This window comes from Achroia grisella, unplaced genomic scaffold (assembly GCF_030625045.1).
Source record: "Achroia grisella isolate CSIRO2021 unplaced genomic scaffold, CSIRO_AGI_Agris_v1 utg971, whole genome shotgun sequence".
Lineage (NCBI taxonomy): Eukaryota > Metazoa > Arthropoda > Insecta > Lepidoptera > Pyralidae > Achroia > Achroia grisella.
Window position 1 is genome coordinate 2,979,703 of NW_026713077.1, and position 23,222 is coordinate 3,002,924.

Below are 23,222 nucleotides of genomic sequence, written 5' to 3' on the forward strand. Positions count from 1 at the left end.
GTTCCCGGGACTTGTGACCCGGGTGTAGGTTTAAGGGATATGATGAAACACAGACAAACTTCTTAGCATTACATGCTTTCACCGTGCTGCCAGGTCCATCGTGAGGATGAAAACGGCAAAAATGTCCTACATGGATAAATGATTTTTAATTTGAATTAGTGCAGTTTCAGATACACGTTCTAGGAACTCACTGCAATTCTAGACTGGTCGAGATCTAGTATCGCCTTTACCTCTCATGTTTCTCTCTCAGCCCAGACAAATCTGGTAAAAGCCTGCTAGTGCAGCTTCAGATACACGTTCTAGTAACTCACTGCAATTCTAGATAGGTCGAGATCTAGTATGGCCTTTACTGCTCGTGTTTCCCTCCCTGCTCAGAGAAATCTGCTAAGAGGCTAGTGCAGCTTTAGATACACGTTCTAGTAACTCACTGCAATTCTAGACAGGTGAAGATCTAGTATCGCGTTTATCTCTGTGTTTCTCTTTGCCCAGACAAATCTGGTAAAAGCCTGCTAGTGCAGCTTCAGATACACGTTCTAGTAACTCACTGCAATTCTAGATAGGTCGAGATCTAGTATCGCCTTTACCTCTCATGTTTCTCTCTCAGCCCAGACAAATCTGGTAAAAGCCTGCTAGTGCAGCTTCAGATACACGTTCTAGTAACTCACTGCAATTCTAGATAGGTCGAGATATAGTATCGCCTTTACATCTCGTGTTTCTCTCCCAGCCCAGACAAATCTGGTAAGAGCCTGCTAGTGCAGCTTCAGATACGCGTTCTAGTAACTCACTGCAATTCTAGACAGGACGAGATCTAGTATCGCCTTTACCTCTCGTATTTCTCTCCCTGCTCAGACAAATCTGGTAAGACCCTACTAGTGCAGCTTCAGATACACGTTCTAGTAACTCACTGCAGTTCTAGAAAGGTCGAGATCTAGTATCGCCTTTACCTCTCGTGTTTCTCTCCCAGCCCAGACAAATCTGGTAAGAGCCTGCTAGTGCAGCTTTAGATACACGTTCTTGTACACAATTTATTGTAGATTGTATTATACTATTATTATAATATGCACTATTACAGGGTAATCCAAGTTATGTCGTACATTGATAAACATTTATAGTTTCCGCTAGTGTGTCCACATTGTAAGAAATTCCTGAAATGTCCTAGAATTTTGCCATTACTCAGTTTTTTTAGTAATTATAATTTATTTTGTGATGTGTCTGCACTCCAAAAGCGGGGTAATGCAGGGTAATACTAGTCTCACCAGAATTTATGTTTATTTTATGTTTTCAGTGTGTAGTTTATGTTTGATGTTTATTTATATATGGTAGTATGTCGTAAATGTTTGCTTTGTATTGTCCGCCTGGATTTATGTATGTATGTGTATTATTATTATTATTTTATTATGTTTATTGTATATGAAGGTGTCCGCTGAAAACCAGCGTCGTGGCACCCCGTCACTACATATGCTGAGCGGAGACCTAGTTGGTACTCTAATTATTAATATAAAATGTAAATTAAATTTTAAAAATTATTTTCAGTGTACCAAATAAATAATTTTCTTTCTTTTCTTTCTATTTAATAATATTTTTTTTATTATCAGCCTTACTTACCCATTTTGTCAGTATTACAGATTTCTTATAATTAACGTTAATACGTACAGACACAAAATACACACCCAAAAATAAAAAATACACAATATCAATAGTTAATATTAAATTAAATTAAAATACACTCACATATAATTATAAAAATTACCGCTGTACCATTCCATTGGAAATAGCACAGCAGTGATTAACATATGCACTGTCCAGCCTTCCCGCAATCATGTTCAGGATACTATTGGTAATTATATAATACTGACCTGAAGTTTCGATCATTTTCACAAGGCACTATTACAGTTTATCACCCAAGTTCATATCTTAAGGTAGAGTGGTCTCATCTTAATACTGGTTTATATAAACTTATAATAATAATAAGAGCCCTGGACTATTCACTCAGCGCTACGGGGGATAAGAATTGAAGGATATTCTTAGGTGCGATGTCATTTATCTATTCAGGATAGAGTGTGTACTTTACTACAGTGTGTACTACAGTAATTCATTCTATGGTAATTGCATAAGATTTTATAATAAACTGCTTCAGAATCTGCACTAAATCTGACAGAGAGGCAATTCAAATCTTATATTATTAATTTGTTTATTTCATTGCTTTCTTGATTTAATTATTTTAGAAATATGAAAGCGTAGCGGTTTTTGTATTGATTGATCTAACCACACGTAAAACGTGAATACTATAACTATCAGATGGCAATTGTGAGTAGCTTTGACGTGGTCTAGTGTTTTGAGTAGTCATGCTCACTAAAATGTCCAGACTTGTGGCGGCGTGGTGGGCCGGGTCATTGGGTTCCCTAAAATATGGTCGAGCGCAGTGATGGCTGGCTCATCCGTCATACTCGTGAACGGGTGCTGCTTGTAGGGACTGGTCTGCTCTAATCACTATGACTGATTTCCTCTTATTAATTGTTTAACCAGTTGGTTATGTATTCAATATTTTTTCTTTTTGAGTATTTAATTGAATTAGTGCTAATTGGTGGTTTGTATTCACACACTTAAACTTAAAAATGTAAAGTAATAATAAAATTATTTAAAAGAGCAACACACAAGTTTCTTGCTCGTTCTTCTTGTGATGAGACAGCTTTCCGAACGAGCGGTAGATTAAAAAATGTAATGACTATTCAAAAGTGCTTCAATGTAAGTTTATTTGAATAAATGATTTTCTATTCTATTCTATTCTATTCTATTCTATTCTATTCTATTCTATTCTATTCTTTACCAAAGGAGATTTTTCGTTTATGATAAATGATTTATACAACCACATATGTAGGATGTGTAGGGGCTTTTCCTCTTCAGCAATATCTGGAGTTTAATGACTAGCATTAGCCTAAGTTTGCAATGTGTTTATTTGAGTTGCAGTGTCCAGTGTGGTGAATCATGATGCATATGTTGTTTTTACTCACAATGCCCTAACGGGAGACTGCCAGTGAGGGCACTTCAGGCAGGTCATCCGAGTTTACTCCTCTTTTATATATATCATCTCAAATACATCCATTTTTTTCCAGTTTCAGGTGTTTTTTTATTGGTTTAGGCTATTGTCAGGTGCTTGGAGCTGTAGCACTACGACCTACATATAGTAGATCTATTGTACTCGAAAATAAAGTGTTACAAACAAACAATTTTCCCGTATTTTGTATGTAGAATACATACTTAGTTCTGTACAGCGGTGTCCTGAAAATAATTATGCTCAAATTGGTAACCCTAGCGCCCGCACTAAAATGTGGGATAGGGAAATGATTTACGTGGTTTGGAAATTAAACTATTGTTGCTAACTGAGATTCTGAGATGACGGTAACTAACGCGACTTGAATCGTAAACTGGTTAGTTTACGATCCATACTGGGATGCGTATGCCGATTTAGACGAGGAAGGTTATGAGTTCTAATCTGAGCTCCATTAAAAAACTTTATGTGACAATTTATATGATTGACTATCCGGTGATGGTAACGCCGATAACAAACCAAAGAAATCAGATAGACTGCGGTAAGCTTGTCATGTTGGATTGGATGAAATATTTGTTTTTCCGATGTTACAACCAAAAATATCGACCAAGTGACGACCTCCTTAATTTTAATATTTAAATTTAACGAATTAATGATTAATTAATGATAAATTATTTATATTAACGACTGTTATCTATAAAGACGTAGTAATGAACGCATTAATTGACATAAACCTTACGGGAGGTACGAACTTAGCGCTATCATTCGGATTAATTTTGTTTGTTATCGGTGTTTCCATTACCAGACAATCAGTCAGTCATATATATAGTATTCTTACACCTATATTTGATTATAGCATTAATGTTATTTGTAATGTTTTGGATATGAATTCAAATTTGATATATTTATATATACTCGTATATATATGTAAATGAACTAACAAAGATTTTTAATGTCATTCTCAATCGATCTTACGACCTTTCGGTCTAAGGTATACTTGTACACCACTGAACTTAATTCTCTAATTCTTGGCGGTAAATCACTAAATCACGAAACCTTACATTTTTGATAGTCGGTTGAAAATTATTTATTGTCTATGCTTTAATCCTTACAAAACCAGAGACAAATAACAATGCTCATTCACACGTACATTCTTGTCAAGTGGTGCAAACAAAAAACTTAACCCTTTAATCTTCAGGTAGAGGCGTGACGTTATCAATGAACTTGGACAAATATTTTCGGTTACCGTGGAGGGTTAATCTGTTAATGTCATGTAGACAAGTGTCTTTTTTGTCCACATTTTTTAGTTCCAAAACACCTTTTTTAACCCTAACGTTGAAAGGGTTTAAGATGGCAGCTTTATTTGTGTCGAAATATAAATTAAAAATACTGGCAATTACAATTAACAATGGTTTTTAAGATACGATTCTATATTTTTTTAGTTTCAAACAATTCTAACCGTAACGTTGAAAGGGTTTAAGGTGGCAGAATTATTTGTCTGTGGAAATATAAATAAAAAACTGGTAATTTTTTTTAAAATACGATTCTATATTTTTTAGTTCCAAACATTTTTAACCCTAACATTGAAATGATTTAAGGATAAAACGGATATTTATTATGATACTAGCTGTGCCTGTGGTCGCACCTGCATGAAATTTATAGCCTATATGTTATTATGATATAAACCTATATTACTGTAAAGTTTCCTCATTGAATCCGTTCAGTAGTTTTTGCATGAAAAGTAACAAACATCATATTCATCTATCTTGCGATCCATTCTCACAAACTGTCGCATTTATATATATTAATAAGTATATATATATATATGAGATAAAAACATCCCAAAAACTTTATTTGTGTCGAAATATAAATTTAAAAACTGGTATATATATGGTATATATACTATTCTACTAATTATTTAGTTCCAAAACACTTTTTTTAACCCCAACATTACAGATTTAAGATAGTAGTTTCAAAACATATTTTTTAACCTAACGCGAAAGGGTTTAAGGACGTAACTTTATTTGTGTAACAATCGTTTTTGAGATTAGCGCACATAAATACACAGACAGACAAACATTCCAACAATCATATTGAAGGTTCTATTAGTATAATAATTTCAAATAATATAAACTCATATAGCGCCATCTGGTCCCAAGCTAAGCAGAGCTTGTGTTTGTGGTAACTAGATATAAATAGGCAACTGACATAAATACATAAATTTTTTTATTGTAAATACATATATAACATACATACAAAACAAACAGACTGATTCAAACATATAAAAAACAAAATCAAAATATCTTTATTCATGTAGGTCTATTACAGACTCTTATGATATGTCAAACCTACCGTCAGTTCAGTATGATTTCGAGATGAGAAGAACTGACAAGAAATTTAGCTCTTATTCTTTTCAAATGAGCTTGTACATGTTTCCAAAATTATACTCTTGAATATGCAAGTCATAAAACTTAAGCTGTGCTTAGCTTGGAACTAGATGGCATTGTGTATTTACACAATGCCATCTAGTCCTGGTTCAAATGATCCTGGGATATTACAGAATATTATTATTATTATATCTGTAAAAAAGTCATCTCCTGTACAAAAAATAATAATAATCTCAGGACAATTCACGCCATCTAGACCCAAGTTAAGCTAGCTAAAGCTTGTGTTATGGATACTAGACAACTGATACATATACATAGATTTTTTTCGTAAATACTTACGTAATATACATAGAAAACACCCAGACAGATACAAACAATCATACTCATGAATACAAATATTTGTGCCGTGCGAGGAATCAAACCCGCGACCATCGGACGCAAAGCGGTGTGCTAGACCGCTAGACCACCGAGGTCGTCAGTGAAAATGTAAAATTACAAGTACTAACTATCACGACTGCGACATAAAAGCGCAGAACCCACATTTTATGCATTTCTCCCCGACCAAGAAAGCCATTTCCTTTCTAAAAGGCTTCAGTCGAGACATATCTTTATTTGGACGCGCCGATAAAAAAATAATGTCCCACATTAAGGGGAGGACTTAATTTAAATATTTCTGACGCAATCTCCACCTCCTATTCGCACTCAACGGCTACTGTATAAAGCGATCCCGTTCTAACAGACAACGATAAGTCACAGGGCCGTACCAGAGTAAATGCTTTTTTAAGTGAACCCTTACAATGTTTTTTTTTTCTAACGGAATGTAACGATGTTATAGGCTTTGCTCCATTAGACCAATGATTGGTTTATGGTGAATTGGGTGAAATCAATGCGTTTAATTACACTACGGTTGTTTCGTTAGATACAAATTAAATATAAATTGACGGCACCAAGCTGAAATCAAGCTAATAATAAAAGTAATTTGTTTATTTCTCATAAACTTGGATGGCAATCAATACATGTAGTATTTTTGGATAATATAATTCAAATTTACTATCACAAACAATTGTCATGAGAAGCTGTGTTTGAGATAGGTATAATCTGTGCTAATTAATAAATAGACCCTAATTAAAATGTGCATATAATATCATTATCATCAACATCAGCTCACTGCAGTCCACTGCTAGACATAGGCCTCTCCACGGCACACTCCTGGGCACCTTCTTCCCTTCCAGTTATTACCCGTAACCCTACGAATGTCCTTGCTCCACCTAGCCTTCGGGACGTCCTACATTACGTTTGCCAATTCGCATTCTCCAGTCTAGAACACGTCTACTCCAGCGAGCGTCGAATCTGCGACAGATATAATCAACCCACTGTCACTTCAAGTTGCAAATACTAAGAGCTCTGTCCGTATTGACCTCGGCGGCCTCAGTTCTATGGCGAATTACTTCGTTTCGGATTTGATCTTTCAGAGAAACTCCAAGCATAGCTTTATCTATAGCTCGTTGAGCAGCTTTAATTCGTGGATCAGTCGTATCCTCAGTGTCCACATTTCATCTTCGTAAGGCTTTGTGGACGCTATAACGAGAAGACTTGTCGGAGTTTTTCAAAAGCCCCACTGTATCCGTCTCTTGGCCTTTGGCTCTTCAAAATTTTTACCAAGTTGGGGCATTTACCCTCGGAACTCCTTTTATGTCAATCGTTTTCGGACGAATGTGATCACTGAACAAGATTCGTTTTGTCCAAATTCATCCGAGGCCGATGACGAGATGACTCAGCCAGGTCAGCACCTGTTGTAAGTCCTGCATCGATTCAGCCTTGATAACAATATCGTCAGCAAATCGTAAGTGAGTGACGTTCTCGTTCTAAACTTTGATGCCGTATTTTTTCCGATCCAGCATTCTAAGTATATGATACAGGTTTTGTCTATACTAATATTATAAAGCGGAAGAGTTTGTTTGTTTGAACGCGCTAATATCGGGAACTAATGGTTAGAAGTCTATTTGTCGAGGAATTAATATGTATGAAAGAATTATTCCTCTTTAAATGATCTAAAAAAATGTCCACGTCAATATATGTTTATCTTTTAAGATTGACCAACTATAACCTTTTTTATGGATATCAAATTTGGTATCAAAAGATAATCACAAAAACACTATGTTTTTGATAACCACGCGAACGAAGTCGCGGGTACAGCTAGTTATAATAATGAAACAAACGGTAAAATCCACGTGGACGAAGTACCGGATAACCAGCTAGTTTTCAATAAATAACGAGTCTAACAGTAGGCTATTTCGTATTAAAAAAAAGTTTTATTGTCGCACGACGTTCCCAAGTCGCCCTGTGGGGGCGTCTCGCACCCTATCTGATTTATTGGTACAGTTTTTTGGTGATTATTTTTAAATTAGTCTCTATCTGAGAAAACGCCGGCTTAATTGGGACCGTGTGTCGTTTGACTAATGTGGTTTTAACAAATGGACTGTTTTGGAAATTATTAGTGTACAACAATAATAATAATAATAAATGTCTGTGCAATACAGGATCAGGTGGTTAAGACGAACAATTACCGAAAGCACATTCTGAAGGATGGCACTGAGGACATCTGTCGGGCATGTCGCCATCCCGGAGAGTCACTCAGACATGTGCTTTCGGGTTGTTCAGCTCATGCCAACACTGAGTACTTGCACAGACACAACCAGGTAGCCAAAATACTCCATCAAGAACTAGCTCTGAAGTACGGCCTCGCGAATGAGAGGTTGCCGTACTATAAGTACGAGCCCCAGCCGGTCCTCGAAAGCGACAGCGTCAAGCTCTACTGGGACCGATCCATCATCACGGACAGGATCGTTCTTGCGAACAAACCTGATATCGTGGTGATGGATCGGGCACTTTCGAGGGTGTTTTTGGTGGACATCACCATACCGCATGACGAGAACCTCGTGAAAGCCGAAACTGAGAAAAAGAGAAAGTATCTCGACCTGGCTCACGAGGTGACCGAAATGTGGGGGGTGATGTCCACCGAAATCATTCCAATCGTTATGTCGGTGAACGGTCTTATCCCAAACAGTCTGGAACAACATCTCAGACGGTTGGGATTCCGGGGCGGTTCACTCCCGGGAAAGATGCAGAAAGCGGTGCTGTTAGATTCTGCCCGCATTGTACGCCGGTTTCTCTCCCTGGGGCCCTGAACCCCGGCCGACTGTACTTCTGCCGGGGGTATGTTGCCATCTCCTCTCCTTAAGAGGGGAGATGAGAATTTTTGGAAAAAAAAAATAATACACGCACACACACATACATACCCACACACACACACACACACACATACACACACGCGGCAGTTACTTAATTTCGCCCGGTAAGTGTGGAAAAAATCCAGCAGAAGCTGAGAGAGTGAGACGATGGGAATAATAATAATAATCTCAGGACAATTCCCACAGCGCCATCTAGGCCCAAGTTAAGCTAGCTAAAGCTTGTGTTATAGATACTAGATAACTGATACAAATATATAGATTTTCTTTGTAAATACATATATATCATACATAGAAAACACCCAGACCGACACAAACAATCATACTCATGAATACAAAATGTTTGAGAGGAATCGAACCTGCAACCATCGGAAGTAAGACGGTATGCTAAACCGCTAGACCACCAATATGATGCGTGTAGTGCTCTGCTTAGTTTTGGAACTAGATGGCGTTATATGAGTTCTCGTGAGATTATTCTTATAAAAAAAAAGCAACAGTTTACAGTTCAATGATATAATCACCTTCCAGCAATGGTATTCCCGAACCGATACGATATAGAAACCTTCAAGAAAAGAGCTTATTCCTTTTTAAAAGGCCGACAACGTACTTGCAATTCCCCTGGTGTTGCGGGTGCTCATGGGCGGCGGTAATCACTTACCATCAGGTGAGCCGCATGCTCGTTTAAGAAATACAGAGCAAAAAAAATTTAATAAGCAATAATAATTATATATTTACAAGAATAATAAATACTTTTTACAAATCTAAAGAGTTATAAACATTACAATTTTTTTCTTTCAATTCAATTTAATTCTATTATAAACGTGAAGTCACTGTTTATATTTAAATAACATTAAATCGGAAACACGATTTAGCATCTAATCCATCGGGCTGATCTGTTTCGTTGGAGATATTTATTCTTCCTTCATTATCATTACACAGTATAAAGCGTAAAGCATCGAGTAAGCCCATTTTTAAAAAGAAATTATTTAATTTTCTTTTCAATCACCAAAATGAGTTATAACTGTATTGCATTGTATTAGTATTATATTTATCTATATTTAACATTAATGTATGACATTATATAATATCGGGTATACTATATATATTATTATTTGTATATATTTATTTGCATTTCATATATATTATATAATATTTATTAGTAACTTTGTGTTTGTTTTTGACATAACTGCCCCACAACGCTTTCTTTATACTTAAAGGTTAGCTGGTGGAGAATGCCATATGGCATTAAGCTCGCCTTTGTACAAGTTTTTTTTGTGCATTAAAGAATAAATAAAAATAAATATAAAACAAAGTCGCTGTCGCTGTCTGTCCGTCCTTATGTATGCCGCTAAAAAACCGCTTCAAAATCCGTTGCGTAATTTTAAAGATAACTTTAAAACTACGCAACGGACAAAGTCGCTGTCGCTGTCTGTCCGTCCTTATGTATGCCGCTAAAAAACCGCTTCAAAATCCGTTGCGTAATTTTAAAGATAACTTTAAAACTACGCAACGGATTTTGAAGCGGTTTTTTAAATAGCTAGAGTGATTCAAGAGGAAAGTTTATGTGTATAATAATGTACACCCAAGCGAAGTCGAGGCGAGTAGCTTGATTTTTATGTAATAGGAATAACAAACAAGTTGATACTTTTTTTAGTCCATAGTAGGACTTTTTATCGAGTAACGACTTCACTAAAATTAGCACTGCAGAGAAATTAGCATATAAAAATACTCTTGGATATATGAGTAAGACTTATAAATGTAATATGGACTCTATTCTCCGCAAATTGCCTCTCATTTGGACCGTTATGCGTGTAGAGCCGAGACTACTAACGTAGCCAGCCAAGCTCCTCACAGAAGACTCCTGGTGACTTCTCCTGGTGGTTCCGAGGATTTGTGTTCGTTGTGTGGCCACTGCCAGCACTCCAGGACTACGTGAGTGGTCGTTTCTTCGGCTTCAAAGCAGCCCCGACAAAAGGGACTGTCTGTAGCACCGATTGTGTACAGGTGTTTGTTTAAGGGACAGTGGACTATTATTGTCCCTATCATTATTTAAAGGATTTGCCTATTTAGGTTTAATAGACGTTTTGTGAGTCGTGGGTTTGTTATTGGAATTGCAACCTTCGATTGTTTAATACTAGATTTAAAGACAAACTCGCTGTCCCCAAGTATCGTTTAGAAAAAGTTAATAGGTCTTTTATGGGAATAGGTATAAAAATTTACAATAAGATACCAAAGGATATGTTGGAATTACCCTTAAATAAATTCAAAACATCTGTTAAATCATATTTACTGGGCAAAGCCTATTACTCACTAAACGATTACTTGAATGACGAGTGTGCATGGCAATAGTTGTTCATGCACTGAATTTTCATTTAATGTTAGACGTAGACACCTATATAAATATAAATTGTAAATAAACTGGCTCATAAAAAATATATATTCAATTGAGTTTCTTGCCAGTTCTTCTCAATTGGATCTATATACCGAAATAGACGGTAGGAAAAAAAAAAAATTAGAATGTAAAAATTTGACGTTCATAAGCGGCTAAAATGTCCTACATGAATAAATGATTTTTGAATTTGAATTTGAATTTGAATTTACAATCAGTGGTTTGGGTGAGTAAGACTTTAAAATAACTTAATCATACTTATATTAAAGGCTATGTTAGGAAAGGTTGTACGTTATTATCTACAATTCATCAACTTATTCTTTGTGGGCAGCAGGCCGGGTAGGGTTCTGTGTGGTTACCCATTCGGAAGAATCCCGGATCCTCCTCTGATTGGCATCTGGAAATATAAATGTATCTTTTTAGAACCATTACGGTATGGGATACTTACATTAAAATTGGATTTTTTTAAACCTGGACAATTTACACAGTGCCAAAGCATAACTTATTGTGTACTAGACAACTGATATAAATACTTAGATATTTTTGTAAATACATACTCAATGTACATAGAAAATAACTTACGTTAAAATTGTTTTTTTTTAACCATGGACAATTTACCCAGCGCCATCTAGTCCCACGGTTAGCAGAGCTTGTGTGTGTACTAGACAACTGATATAAATACTTAGATATTTTTGTAAATACATACTCAATGTACATAGAAAATAACTTACGTTAAAATTGTTTTTTTTAACTCTGGACAATTTACCCAGCGCCATCTAGTCCCACAGTAAGCAGAACTTGTGTTATGGGTACGAGATAACTGATATAAATACTTTGTAAATATATACATAGAAAACAACCAGACCGATACAAACAAACATTCTCATGAATACAAATGTTTACACCGTGCGAGGAATCGAACCCGCGACCATTGGTAGCAAAGCGGTGTGATAAACCGCTAAACTACCGAGGCCGTCAATTTTAATGTACATAAAAATAATACAAACTGATACTAGTCCGTTTTTGAAGTCGATTGTGTGGGGATTAAAATATTCTCTATAAAAAACGCATTAAAAATGTTGACAAATAGTTACAAGAAAAAAACACACCGTCGTTCACTCTATCTTGCAGCAACCCTTCTGAGGATGTAGTGTATCATGTTTTTTATTGTATTGTGATAGAACACACACACAAATGTAATCACTCATACATGTATATTTATGGAATAGCTATTTATATCAAATTCAAATTCAAAAATCAATTATTCATGTAGGACATTTTAGCCGCTTATGAACGTCAAAATTTCACATTTTAATTTTTTTTCCCTACCGTCCAGTTCGGTATATAGATCCAATTGAGAAGAACTGGCAAGAAACTCAATTGAATTACTTTTTTTTTAAATCAGTATATTTACAATGCATAGGTATTTATATAGGTGTCTATGCCTAACATTAAATGAAAATCCCGAACATGAAAACTATTGCCATGCACGCTCGTCATTCAAGTAATCGTTTAGTGAGTAATAGGCATTGCTCAATAAATATGATTTAACAGATGTTTTGAATTTATTTAAGGGTAAATCCAATATAATAACTGATATGTTATATTAGTTGTCTAGTAGAACATATCAGTTGTCCAGTACCCATAACACAAGCTCTGCTGACCGTGGGACTAGATGGCGCTGTGTAAATTGTCCAGAGTAAAAAAAATCAATTTTAACGTAAGTTGTTTTCTATGTATATTATGTACGTATTTACAAAAATATCTAAGTATTTATATCAGTTGTCTAGTACACACACAAGCTCTGCTTAGTTTGAGACTAGATGGCGCTGTGTTAATTGTTCATGGAAATTATTATAATTATTACACAAAATTATTTAAAAGAGCAACATACAAGTTTCTTGCTCATTCTTCTTAATGAAACAAACGTAATGAATCAGTTTTCCGAATGAGCGGTAGATTGAAAAAAAATATATATCTATGTATTTGTAACAGTTATCTAGTACCCATAACACAAGCTTTAGCTAGCTTAACTTGGGTCTAGATGGCGCTGTGTGAATTGTTCTGAATTGTTTGATTTATTATTAATTTTTAATTAAGTAAAGTCCTTAAAGAATTGGACTACTTTTAGAAAAATTTGGTACTCTCATATATTCTATTCTAGATTTATATAGAAGATACTTATATTACTATAAATAACATAGCTAAAACATATGCTCTATGAAATCATTGATTTCAGTCCAATAGTGTGAGTCACAATTCAACAGCAATAAAGTATACGGTTTATGAGAAATTTGTATCGACTAAGTTAATAGTATCGAACAATGTACACATAAACAAGTACGCAGTTGTATTAACAAGCTCTATCTATTTTTACAGTATTAAAAAAATCACTACTTACGTTGTCCTTTCAATATAGGCTTCGTACAGATCAACACCTTCAATTTTCTCTCCACCAACACTCCTCTTATTTCTATTCAATTCATCTAACTTTATAACTTTACCAACCCTCTCTAAATTTACCTTTTTTCGCAATGAAATTGGTTTTATCAACTTAGCTTTCTGTTCGAAATGTGCTCTTACTTCTTCTAATATATTACTTGATAATGGTTTTGTTTTCCATTCAGGCATACCTTTATCAACCTTAGGTTTCGATAATAAGGTCTTTAATAAATCACCAGTCTTTGATTTATCATCTGCAATTTCTATATTAGGTTCGGCTTTAACAGATTGTGGTTTGCTTAATTGTGCTATATAATATGGAAGATAACTTCCACTTTGTTTGTATGTTTGATAGCGAGTCCATGGATTTTCGTCGTAATAGAAATTACTTTGGTGACCACTAGAATTGTAATGATGAACGTAAGCAAACGGATATGGTAGGAGTACAGGTTGCATGGACTTATGATAGTCTACTGTAAAAGGTTTTTTCATCACTCCGCTAAAACTAGGAGGACCTACTGGAACATTTTTGGTTGTACCAGATTCTTGATTGCATGCCTGTGATTTATTATTATTTTGACAAACAGTATAAGATGGATGAACATATGAATATTGTCTTTGAAAACTGGATAATGGATAGTAGTATGGAAGCCTTGCAAAATCTTGAGTAGTCAATGTGCTTCCAAAATTATAATATGCATTTTCTTTATTTGGGGATACAGTAGTCTGTACAATATTTGAAGTTTGTAAGTCCATATCTAACGCTTCATTAGTCATATGATGACTCTGTGAGGGTTCGTGTTCTGACTTATTGTTTTTAATAAAATCATTAGCATCTTGTAATAAATTATCTTGATTTTCTTGTGTAATAGATTTTGGCGTTTCTTGTATGGTATTAGCATTTGTCACTTTATCCATTTCTTTGTATAAATCTTGAGCTAAATTATAAATGTCTAATATTGCTTCCAAATCGCTTTTTTTGACATCATGCAATAATTTAGATATAGTTTTTATCTCTTTCTCATTTAATACTCTGTCAGTACCATCGGTAACTTCCCCAACAACATTGCTTTTTGCGGTTTGTGGATCATATTTGTCATTTTTAGTATTTAAAATTTTAGAAATATTCTTAATTGATTCTATTTTAAATAAATTGTTTTGAGAATTATTATTATTTAATTCGTTATTGTTTGATTTAAATATAGGAACATCGGTTACACTTATTTGTCTTATAGGCGCGTATTGAGTCTCAGTTCTGTTCAGTTTTCTAAGTTTACAGGTGTAATTACCACAAAACGTTTCCGATGGCCATGTTGTATTTACAGCGTGAAGTTTACCGGTATCAGGATCTCTGCAGAAGAATTCTGAAATAAGATTACAAATTTTTAAAGAAAACTGTACAACATTATAGTAGAGTATGTTTTCTATTAAACTTTAATTCAATAGTTTTAGTTCTACTGACTTATTTTCATTCATATTTATATACTTTATTGGTACATCAAGTATTCATACGTTGTTTAATATGAAGTATTATTATTGTCATTTGGAAGCTCCAAACTTTACTTAGTAGTTATAAGTAGTTTAATAACATAATTTATCACATTTGTTAAGGTATAATCTGTGGTGATACAGAAATATTTACTAATCTGTAACTCATTGTCTATACATTCTCTCTGGTTTCTGTAATGTAGGAGTAAGTACTTAGTTGTTAATAAAATGATTATAAGAAGTTTACATCTTCATTATAAATTACTTCACTGCGCTCTGCATTAATAACCCCAGAAAACATCAACATTATTTACAGTTTATTCATACTTTATATATTTTGATAAAGAGCTCGAAGTTTGTATTTTTTTAGTAATAAGTATAGTATAAGTAAGGAGCCAACAGAATATCAGCGCTGCAGATTTATCTGTAGCATTATGCTGAGTTGGCTACCTTTTCACTTTTGCGGCACATAAAGTCACCTACATTTCTTTTATGAATTCATTTTTTTTCTGTATCTCATGTATGTTATGTATCTGTAATTGTTCAATAAACAATTTATCTATCTATCTATCTACTTTCTATGACAATTCTCTATTGTATAGCAAAATCAACATTTTCTTCCTAAACAATGTTTACAATAACGTTTTGTATGACATAATGTTTCGTAATTGTTGTTGCGTTCTCATCTGTTACAACAATGACGTCATGTTAATGAGGCAATTGTATTTTTTATTTAACTATTCTGATGCTGTTGACCGTATCTGGACTAACTTCACTGAACGATAGGTGGCGATTCCAGATGGCACTCCAAACACGCGGAAGCATTTACATTGCTAGCGTTGCTAGGGATTCAAACCTTGGCTCAGGCTGTCGAAGTTCCGATCGCTGTTAGAATCATAGATAATTGGGTGTCCTACGTTTAACAAGGATACATTTCTTAATTATTATCTAACTAGCGACTCATCCCGGCTTCACACGGATGTATTACAATTTTTTTAATTTCTCGACTTGTTCTATACTATAACACGCATGTATTATATATATAAACCTTCCTCATGAATCACTCTATCTATTGCTGAAATTTACATTAAAATCCGTAACGTAATTTGAAAGAACGAACGTATAAACGAACAGACATCGACGGCGACTTTGTTTTATACTATGTAAAGATATAGTCTTAAAATCAAATATTACAAAGAAGAAATATATGTATTTTGTCATTTCAAATTGTTTAAAAGGAAGTAATGTCCTAATTAGTATCAACAACCAATGTTGACTAAAATTATGGGAAAACGTCGTTTGCTCTCTAAACATTGTTGCAATTGTGTTCAAATTGAAATTAGATCTATAGTTGTTAACTAATTTATTTATTTAACATTTGTATTCATGAGTATGATTGTTTGTATCGGTATGGTCTACAAAAAAATTGTGTAAGTATTTCTTTATTTATACTTTAATGCACAAATCTATACATATAAATAAAATTGGAGTGTCTGTTTGTAATATTGAAAGAACCGTTTTTTACTACATGCATATGAATATAAATACAGAACATATAACAAAAAACCACTTTTTAAAATTTTTGTCTGTCTGTCTGTCGTTCTAAAATAAAAGTAGCCTAATTTACTCCTTATTACATCAGCTCCCTGCCAAAAAATGTCCCGTCAAAATCGGTCCAGCCATTTCAGAGATTAGCCGGAACAAACAGACAGACAAAAATTATAAAAAAAAATATTTTGGTATATGTACCGTATATATATGCATGTAATAAAAAACGGTTATTTCAAGATTACAAACAGACACTCCAATATTGTTTATATGTATAGATAAAAGTACTACCATCCGCCAACCATCAGTGACTCAAAGTTGTTTAATGTCTGGTACCGTGGGACTAGATGGCGCTGTGTTAATTGACCAGGGTCATTTATTTATTTATTCGTATCAGTTGTCTAGTACGCATAACATAATTTTCTTAAATTGGGACTAGATAATGCTGTCTGAATTATCCAGATTATGACTATAATTAAGACACGTTTAAAACAGTATTTCCTTACCTTTTATTTTATTTATACATCAAGAATAATAATATATTATAGATTTACATTTACATGTTTACAATATAATACAATTTTTATATATTTCTATTATCTGTAGTCGACACAAACTAGGTCAGGCCTGTTTCTTGGGGGCTGGGAGCGCGGATACCAAAAATATGCAGTATATGTACACTTTAATTGACTATTTTACAATTAGGTTAATTATTTTGTGGTGAATTATTTTACAATTATATGCAATACATGCAATAAATACCAGAACGTGTTTCCCAATATCTAATTAATGTGTGTTGTGTGTATGTGCGTCATGAGTATATTACGTACAGGAGAAAAAAAAAGAGTGATAAATAATGATAATAAGAATAAAATATATATATAAAATAAAGTTCATTGCCGTAAATACTATAATCATTGAAACACTTCTCTATTTACAGTGTAAGTAAACAATGAAATGCATGCTAAGCACAATGCACTAGCGCGTGCAGTCTAGGTGCATTTTATGTTATGTTGTGTTTAAAAAAAATATTTGTATCTCTTGTCTAGTACCCATAACACAAGCTTTGCTTAGCGTGCAACTAGATGGCGCTGTGTATTGTCCAGGGTTATTATTATTGGCATTATATGACGCTGTGTGATTGTATTAGTTATCCAGATTAAGTATATAAACTTACAACGGTTATTTAAAAGAGCGACACACATGTATCTTGCTCGTTCTTCTTATGATGAGACAACTTTCCGAAAGAGCGGTAGATTGAAAAAAATGTGATGCTCGAATTTATTCGTATCAGTTGTCTAGTACGCATTATATAATCTGCTTAGATTGGGACTAGATAATGCTGTGTGAATTATCCACTTTATCCAAATTATTACTATAATTAAGAGACGTTTAAAACAGTAAAAATAAAACGCATACTAAGCACAATGCACTAGCACGTGCGGTCTGGATGTTTTCTACTTTATATATGTCATCATCATCATCATCGCAGCCCAGAAGACGTCCACTGCTGGACATAGGCCTCCCCCAAAGATCTCCACGACGATCGGTCCTGCGCTGCTCGCATCCAATGCCTTCCAGCGATCTTGACCAGATCGTCGGTCCACCTTGCTGGAGGCCTTATGGCCTTTATGTATGTATTCATAAAAAATACTACTTATTTGTATCAGTTGTCTAGCACCCATAACACAAGCTTTGCTTAACTTGTGAATAGATGGCTCTGTCTTAATTGTTCAGGGTTATATATTTATATCAGTTGTCTAGTAATCATAACACAAGCTTAACTTGGAATTAGATAACACTGTGTGAATTATCAAGGCTTTTCTTATACTACGCTGTTGGCATCTGATGGTAAATGGTTACCGTAGCCTATGGAAGCCAGAGATACCTATAATAATTAAGACAGATTTAAAACAGTGTTTACTTACCTTTTCCTTCAAACGCTTCGATATTCACAATGCAAGTAAACAGTAGAACGCATGCTGAGCACAATGCACTAATGCTAGTGGACATGATGAACGGCGCGGATGCGCATGCGCAGGATTGGATGTGTTCAGCGGACGGCCGCGCGTGAATTGTTTAACATTTTATTGTTATGGTTTTAACAACGTACGCTATTTCTGTGTGGTTCTCAAAGTTTATATGTACATTAATTTATATAATTTTTATTATTATTATACAATTTGTAAGTTTATACTTATTATGTAAAATGTAGTTTTAAAATATGAATATACTATTAAAATTTAATTATTTATACATATATAATACAAAATAATGAAATAAAACACATATTGTTTTTTTCATATATTAGTATTTACTTTAATTTCTAATATTATTAACAGTCAGTTTATTAATAAAAATAAATAATTTAATTTAATTATACAAACAAACAAAAAATTTCAAATTAACAGCTTTTCACAGGCTTTCAAATGAATATAAAAACAAAAAAATGTCTGTCTGGTTGTTCTTACTAGTCTCTTAAACGTCTGGGCCATCCGCACTCACCCCCTAACTTCCGGTGAAGCTGTAAAGATCAGCTTCGTTAGAGTATTCAGGAAATAAACTACCGATGTTCTTAAACGACAATAAATGTTAGTTTTCAAATATCAGTACAAAAGAAAATAAATTGAACATAACCTAAAACTAAGTTTGTCGAATTCACAAGTGGAATAACTAAATCGGACAGAGTTACGACAAACTTCTCACAATAATAAGTGTTGTACAAAAGAAGCACTTTGCACAACTTGCGGTCCCGTTCAAACTTGTTCTAACCGACTATATTGTGGTTTTGTAAACTAGTTGAAAGACGTAATGAGGGTCTCAGGTGAATTTTCAACTAAAAGCAACACCATTTATATAATTTACTCAACTTTATATTGTTGTTTTGACTGACTGTGGTTTTGTATAAAAAAGTCTTTATATTTCACGTCTGAGTAACAAGTAACAAAGAGTTAAACACATTACAGATATATATATATATATATATATATAGTTATTTATTCACGTTTTGATTTTGGTGGAAGAGTGGATTGAGAGAAGCAGTGGAAGAGAATGACATACTGCGCCGACCCCAAATAATGGGATAAAGGCAAGGCAATGATGATGATTCACGTTTTGATTTTAATTCTAAAAGTTTCTAATGTAAATATTAATGAATGTAGGCATAATCATTATATTTAATTATCTAGTTTCTTTAATCAAATTCATTTAAACAATTATAGGATACGTTGAATCTTATTGGAATTTGTCTGTAATAATTATATCTAAATACCAATCTTGGAATATAATGTAACAAACTTTGGAGTCTACTGTTAACCTTTCCCTCCAACGGTTTCCGAATGAATGCTAAACAAAAAGAATCTCCATTACAAGATGGCGTTATAAAATAGGTAAAGTAGTATTAGTGGGGACGAGTGCGCCGCTAGCGCCATCTAGTTTCACAATATTACAACTGCGGGTAATTTTAATAATTAATACTACTTTGGCGTTGGTGCTTGCTTCCAGCGCCATCTATATCCGGAGCTAGCGATAACACTATGTCTGTTCGTTTCGATTTAATAAGGGTTAAGTTTTATAGATATGGGTTGCCTATTACTGATACTTTTAATTGGGTTATCATATTAAAAGGGTTAAGTAATATTAATTTAATATTTGTTAATCGTTTTATAGTACTTATGGAGCGGCTGAAGACCAACTCCAGCTTGACGGATACGTCTTTAGTCTGAGGGCACTGCTAGGGTTCGAATCTCGGCTAAGACCGTCATAAATCGACAAATTTATATAATTATAATATGCTGGTATTGTGATGTAACCTATTTAAATAGTGTTTTAATAATTAACGTTAATGTTAAAAATATTAACCACTATTTTTGAGAGACTTTTATATGATATGATATATGTGGATGTGTGGTGTGACAAGAATGGATAAGATAAAGAATGAATACATTAGAGGAAGTATGAAAGTGGCGTATACAAACGTCAGAGAGGTTGAAGAGTAATCATCTATCATGGTATGGACATGTAATGCGTAGGAATGAGGATAATATTTTAAGAAAGGTGTTTACATATGAATGTGGATGGTTATAAGGGCAGAGGAAGGCCGAAAAAGAGATGGATGGACTGTGTGAAAGTATATAAATGGTAAGAAAGGAAGTAAATAACGCGATGACTGCGAACAGGGATGAATGGAAGCGAAAAACATATTACGCCGACCCCAAATAAATGGGATAAGGAAGAAGCAGATGATGAATATATGATATTATATACCGTCACGACTAATCCGGATGGGGTAGTCAGAGACAATACAAAATTATGGAGAACGTTACTACTAATACTGGAAGTTTCATAGTATATTGAATATACAAAAAGATAATGACCTGAAATATCATTTATATATATATATATATGGGGCTGTTTAAATATTACATGATCACTATGGAGGGGCGGGGGAGGCCATCTAGTTTCACAATTTACTTATTATGGATGACATGGGGGTGGGGGAGTCTAGATGATGATTACGTCATATGCAGTCATTTACTTTTTTACACGAATGGCAACCCTCACGTTTCTTTGCTAAAAAAACAATACATTAATTGAAAAATGTTTACGTAAGCATGGGGGTGGGGGATAAGAGCTTTGCTTACTTTTGCTGACAAGGGGGATGGGTGGTAAATAATTGTTATAAATCTGCTTACGTAATATTTGAACGGCCCCTAAGACCAATACAGAACTCGTTCATGGGTATGACGGATGAGCCGGCCATCGTTGCACTCGACCGTATTCTAGGGACCCCAAGGACCCGGTATAAAATAATAATAGTGTATTTGTAATCCAAAAAAGAAATATTTTTGCTGACAAGGGAGATAGGGGGAGAGGTGTAAATAATTGTAATAAATCTGCTTACATAATACTTGAACGGCCTCTATACACTGAGAATTGTTGTGTTGAATTCTTTATGTCTAGGGATAGGCTATCTTGCCTATCTTCATTTTTCGTTGTTGCGCCCCTCCTATAGATCATAGCGAGATATTATATAATCTATTTCGACAAATGGGTTTTCCAATACTATAATAGGTTTTGAAATCAGTTGTTTCCAAGATTAGTTGGTATCTTCATCTACGACACATTTTCATCATTTTCGTTGTTGCGCCCCTCCTATAGATCATAGCGAGATATTATATAGCCTATAGCCTGTAACCTATTTCGACAAATGGGTTTTCCAATACTATAATAGGTTTTGAAATCAGTTCTTTCCAAGATTAGCAGGTATCTTCATCTACGACACATTTTTCGTTGTAGCGCCGCTCGTATCGATCATAGCGAGATATTATATTGCCTATAACCTATACCGAGGAATGGGTTATCCAATAATTATATAGGTTTTGAATTCAAATCAGTACATTTCAAAATTAGTAGGTTAGTCAAAACTAATAAAATTAAAAACCTTTCTAATATTAGTACAGATGTTTATTTATTTATTAATCCTTTTGCACACAAAATTGTATCCATGGCAGACTTAATGCGTGATTCTCTACCAGTCAACCGTCGCGTTGATCAGAGATAGTAAGCCGGTTCAATTTAAGAAGTAATATTTAAATGAATATAAAAGATGTTATATTTTCTTCTCTATAATACATTCATTCATAATTTACTAGCTAGTCGCCCCGGCTTCGCACGGGTGTACATGTATTATATATATAAACCTTCCTCTAGAATCACTCTATCTACTAAAATAACCGCTTCAAAATCTGTTGCGTAGTTTTAAAGATTTAAGCATACATAGGGACAGACAGAGTCAGCGACTTCATTTTATACTATATTTTAAAATGTAATAAAGTGCTGTGCTTTTAAAGATTTAAGCATACAAAGAGACAGATAGAACTGAAAGCGACTTTGTTTTTGTTGAGAAACTCTTTTAATATCAATATATTTAAAGTTTTCTTTTATTTTATAATCAAAACTATAAAAACACATCACTCTCTACAATATTACCTTTAAATTCATTTTTCCAGTCATAAATAGTTTTACTACAGATTTCTACAACAGTTTTAACACGAAGAAGATCGGTGGAGTTCCCGTCACCCGATCTTCTATCAATATTTTTAGTTGTTGATACAAGACGACTCCAACTATTTCCTTAACCTGCTTGATATAGCTAGTACAAAGGACATTAAAAGTTACACTCTAATAAAGTTGAAGTGTAAGCCTATAATGACAGACCTAGAATAATTAAACAGTCACTGAACTGTTAACTCTCAATTTTGTAACTTCTTACGCCAAAATCCTCTCGAACTTATATCACTTTTGTTAAGTAAGTTAAATTAATTGCCTACTTATTTAATTTTCAGCTGCAAGTCTTCTGTACCTAATTAGACTAATTCTTCATTATATAGTATTAAACTGTTGTAGAAATATGTAGTAAAACTATTTATGACTGGAAAAATGTATTTAATGGTAAGATGGAGTGATGGTGGAGAGTGAAGTGACAATAAATAATTTTATTTTTATAGTTTTGATTAGAGAATAAAAGAAAACTTTAAATATATTGATATTAAAAGAGTTTCTCAACAAAAACAAAGTCGCTGTCGCTATCTATCTGTCCCTATGTATGCTTAAATCTTTAAAAGTACGCAACGGAATTTGAAGCGGTTATTTTAATAGATAGAGTGATT

The 23,222-nt window shown here is 34.0% G+C and overlaps 1 protein-coding gene across 1 annotated transcript; it reads right to left on the reverse strand.

Moving 5' to 3' along the window:
- Positions 1–11,382: 11,382 nt before the first annotated feature.
- LOC131854217 (uncharacterized) lies at positions 11,383–18,564 on the reverse strand. Its single transcript, XM_059205349.1, has 3 exons — positions 18,480–18,564; positions 13,475–14,879; positions 11,383–11,470 (listed from the first exon to the last, which is right to left on the reverse strand). The coding sequence occupies exons 1-3, from the start codon at positions 18,562–18,564 to the stop codon at positions 11,383–11,385; spliced, it is 1,578 nt and encodes a 525-aa protein (XP_059061332.1).
- Positions 18,565–23,222: the final 4,658 nt, after the last annotated feature.

Coding starts and splice junctions, on each gene's coding strand:
- LOC131854217 (XM_059205349.1), bottom strand. CDS start 18,564: ATGTCCACTAGCATTAGTGCATTGTGCTCAGCATGCGTTCTACTGTTT. Junction 14,880..18,479: donor CGAAGCGTTTGAAGGAAAAG/GTAAGTAAACAC, acceptor ATCTTATTTCAG/AATTCTTCTGCAGAGATCCT. Junction 11,471..13,474: donor GCCTATATTGAAAGGACAAC/GTAAGTAGTGAT, acceptor TTATATTTCCAG/ATGCCAATCAGAGGAGGATC.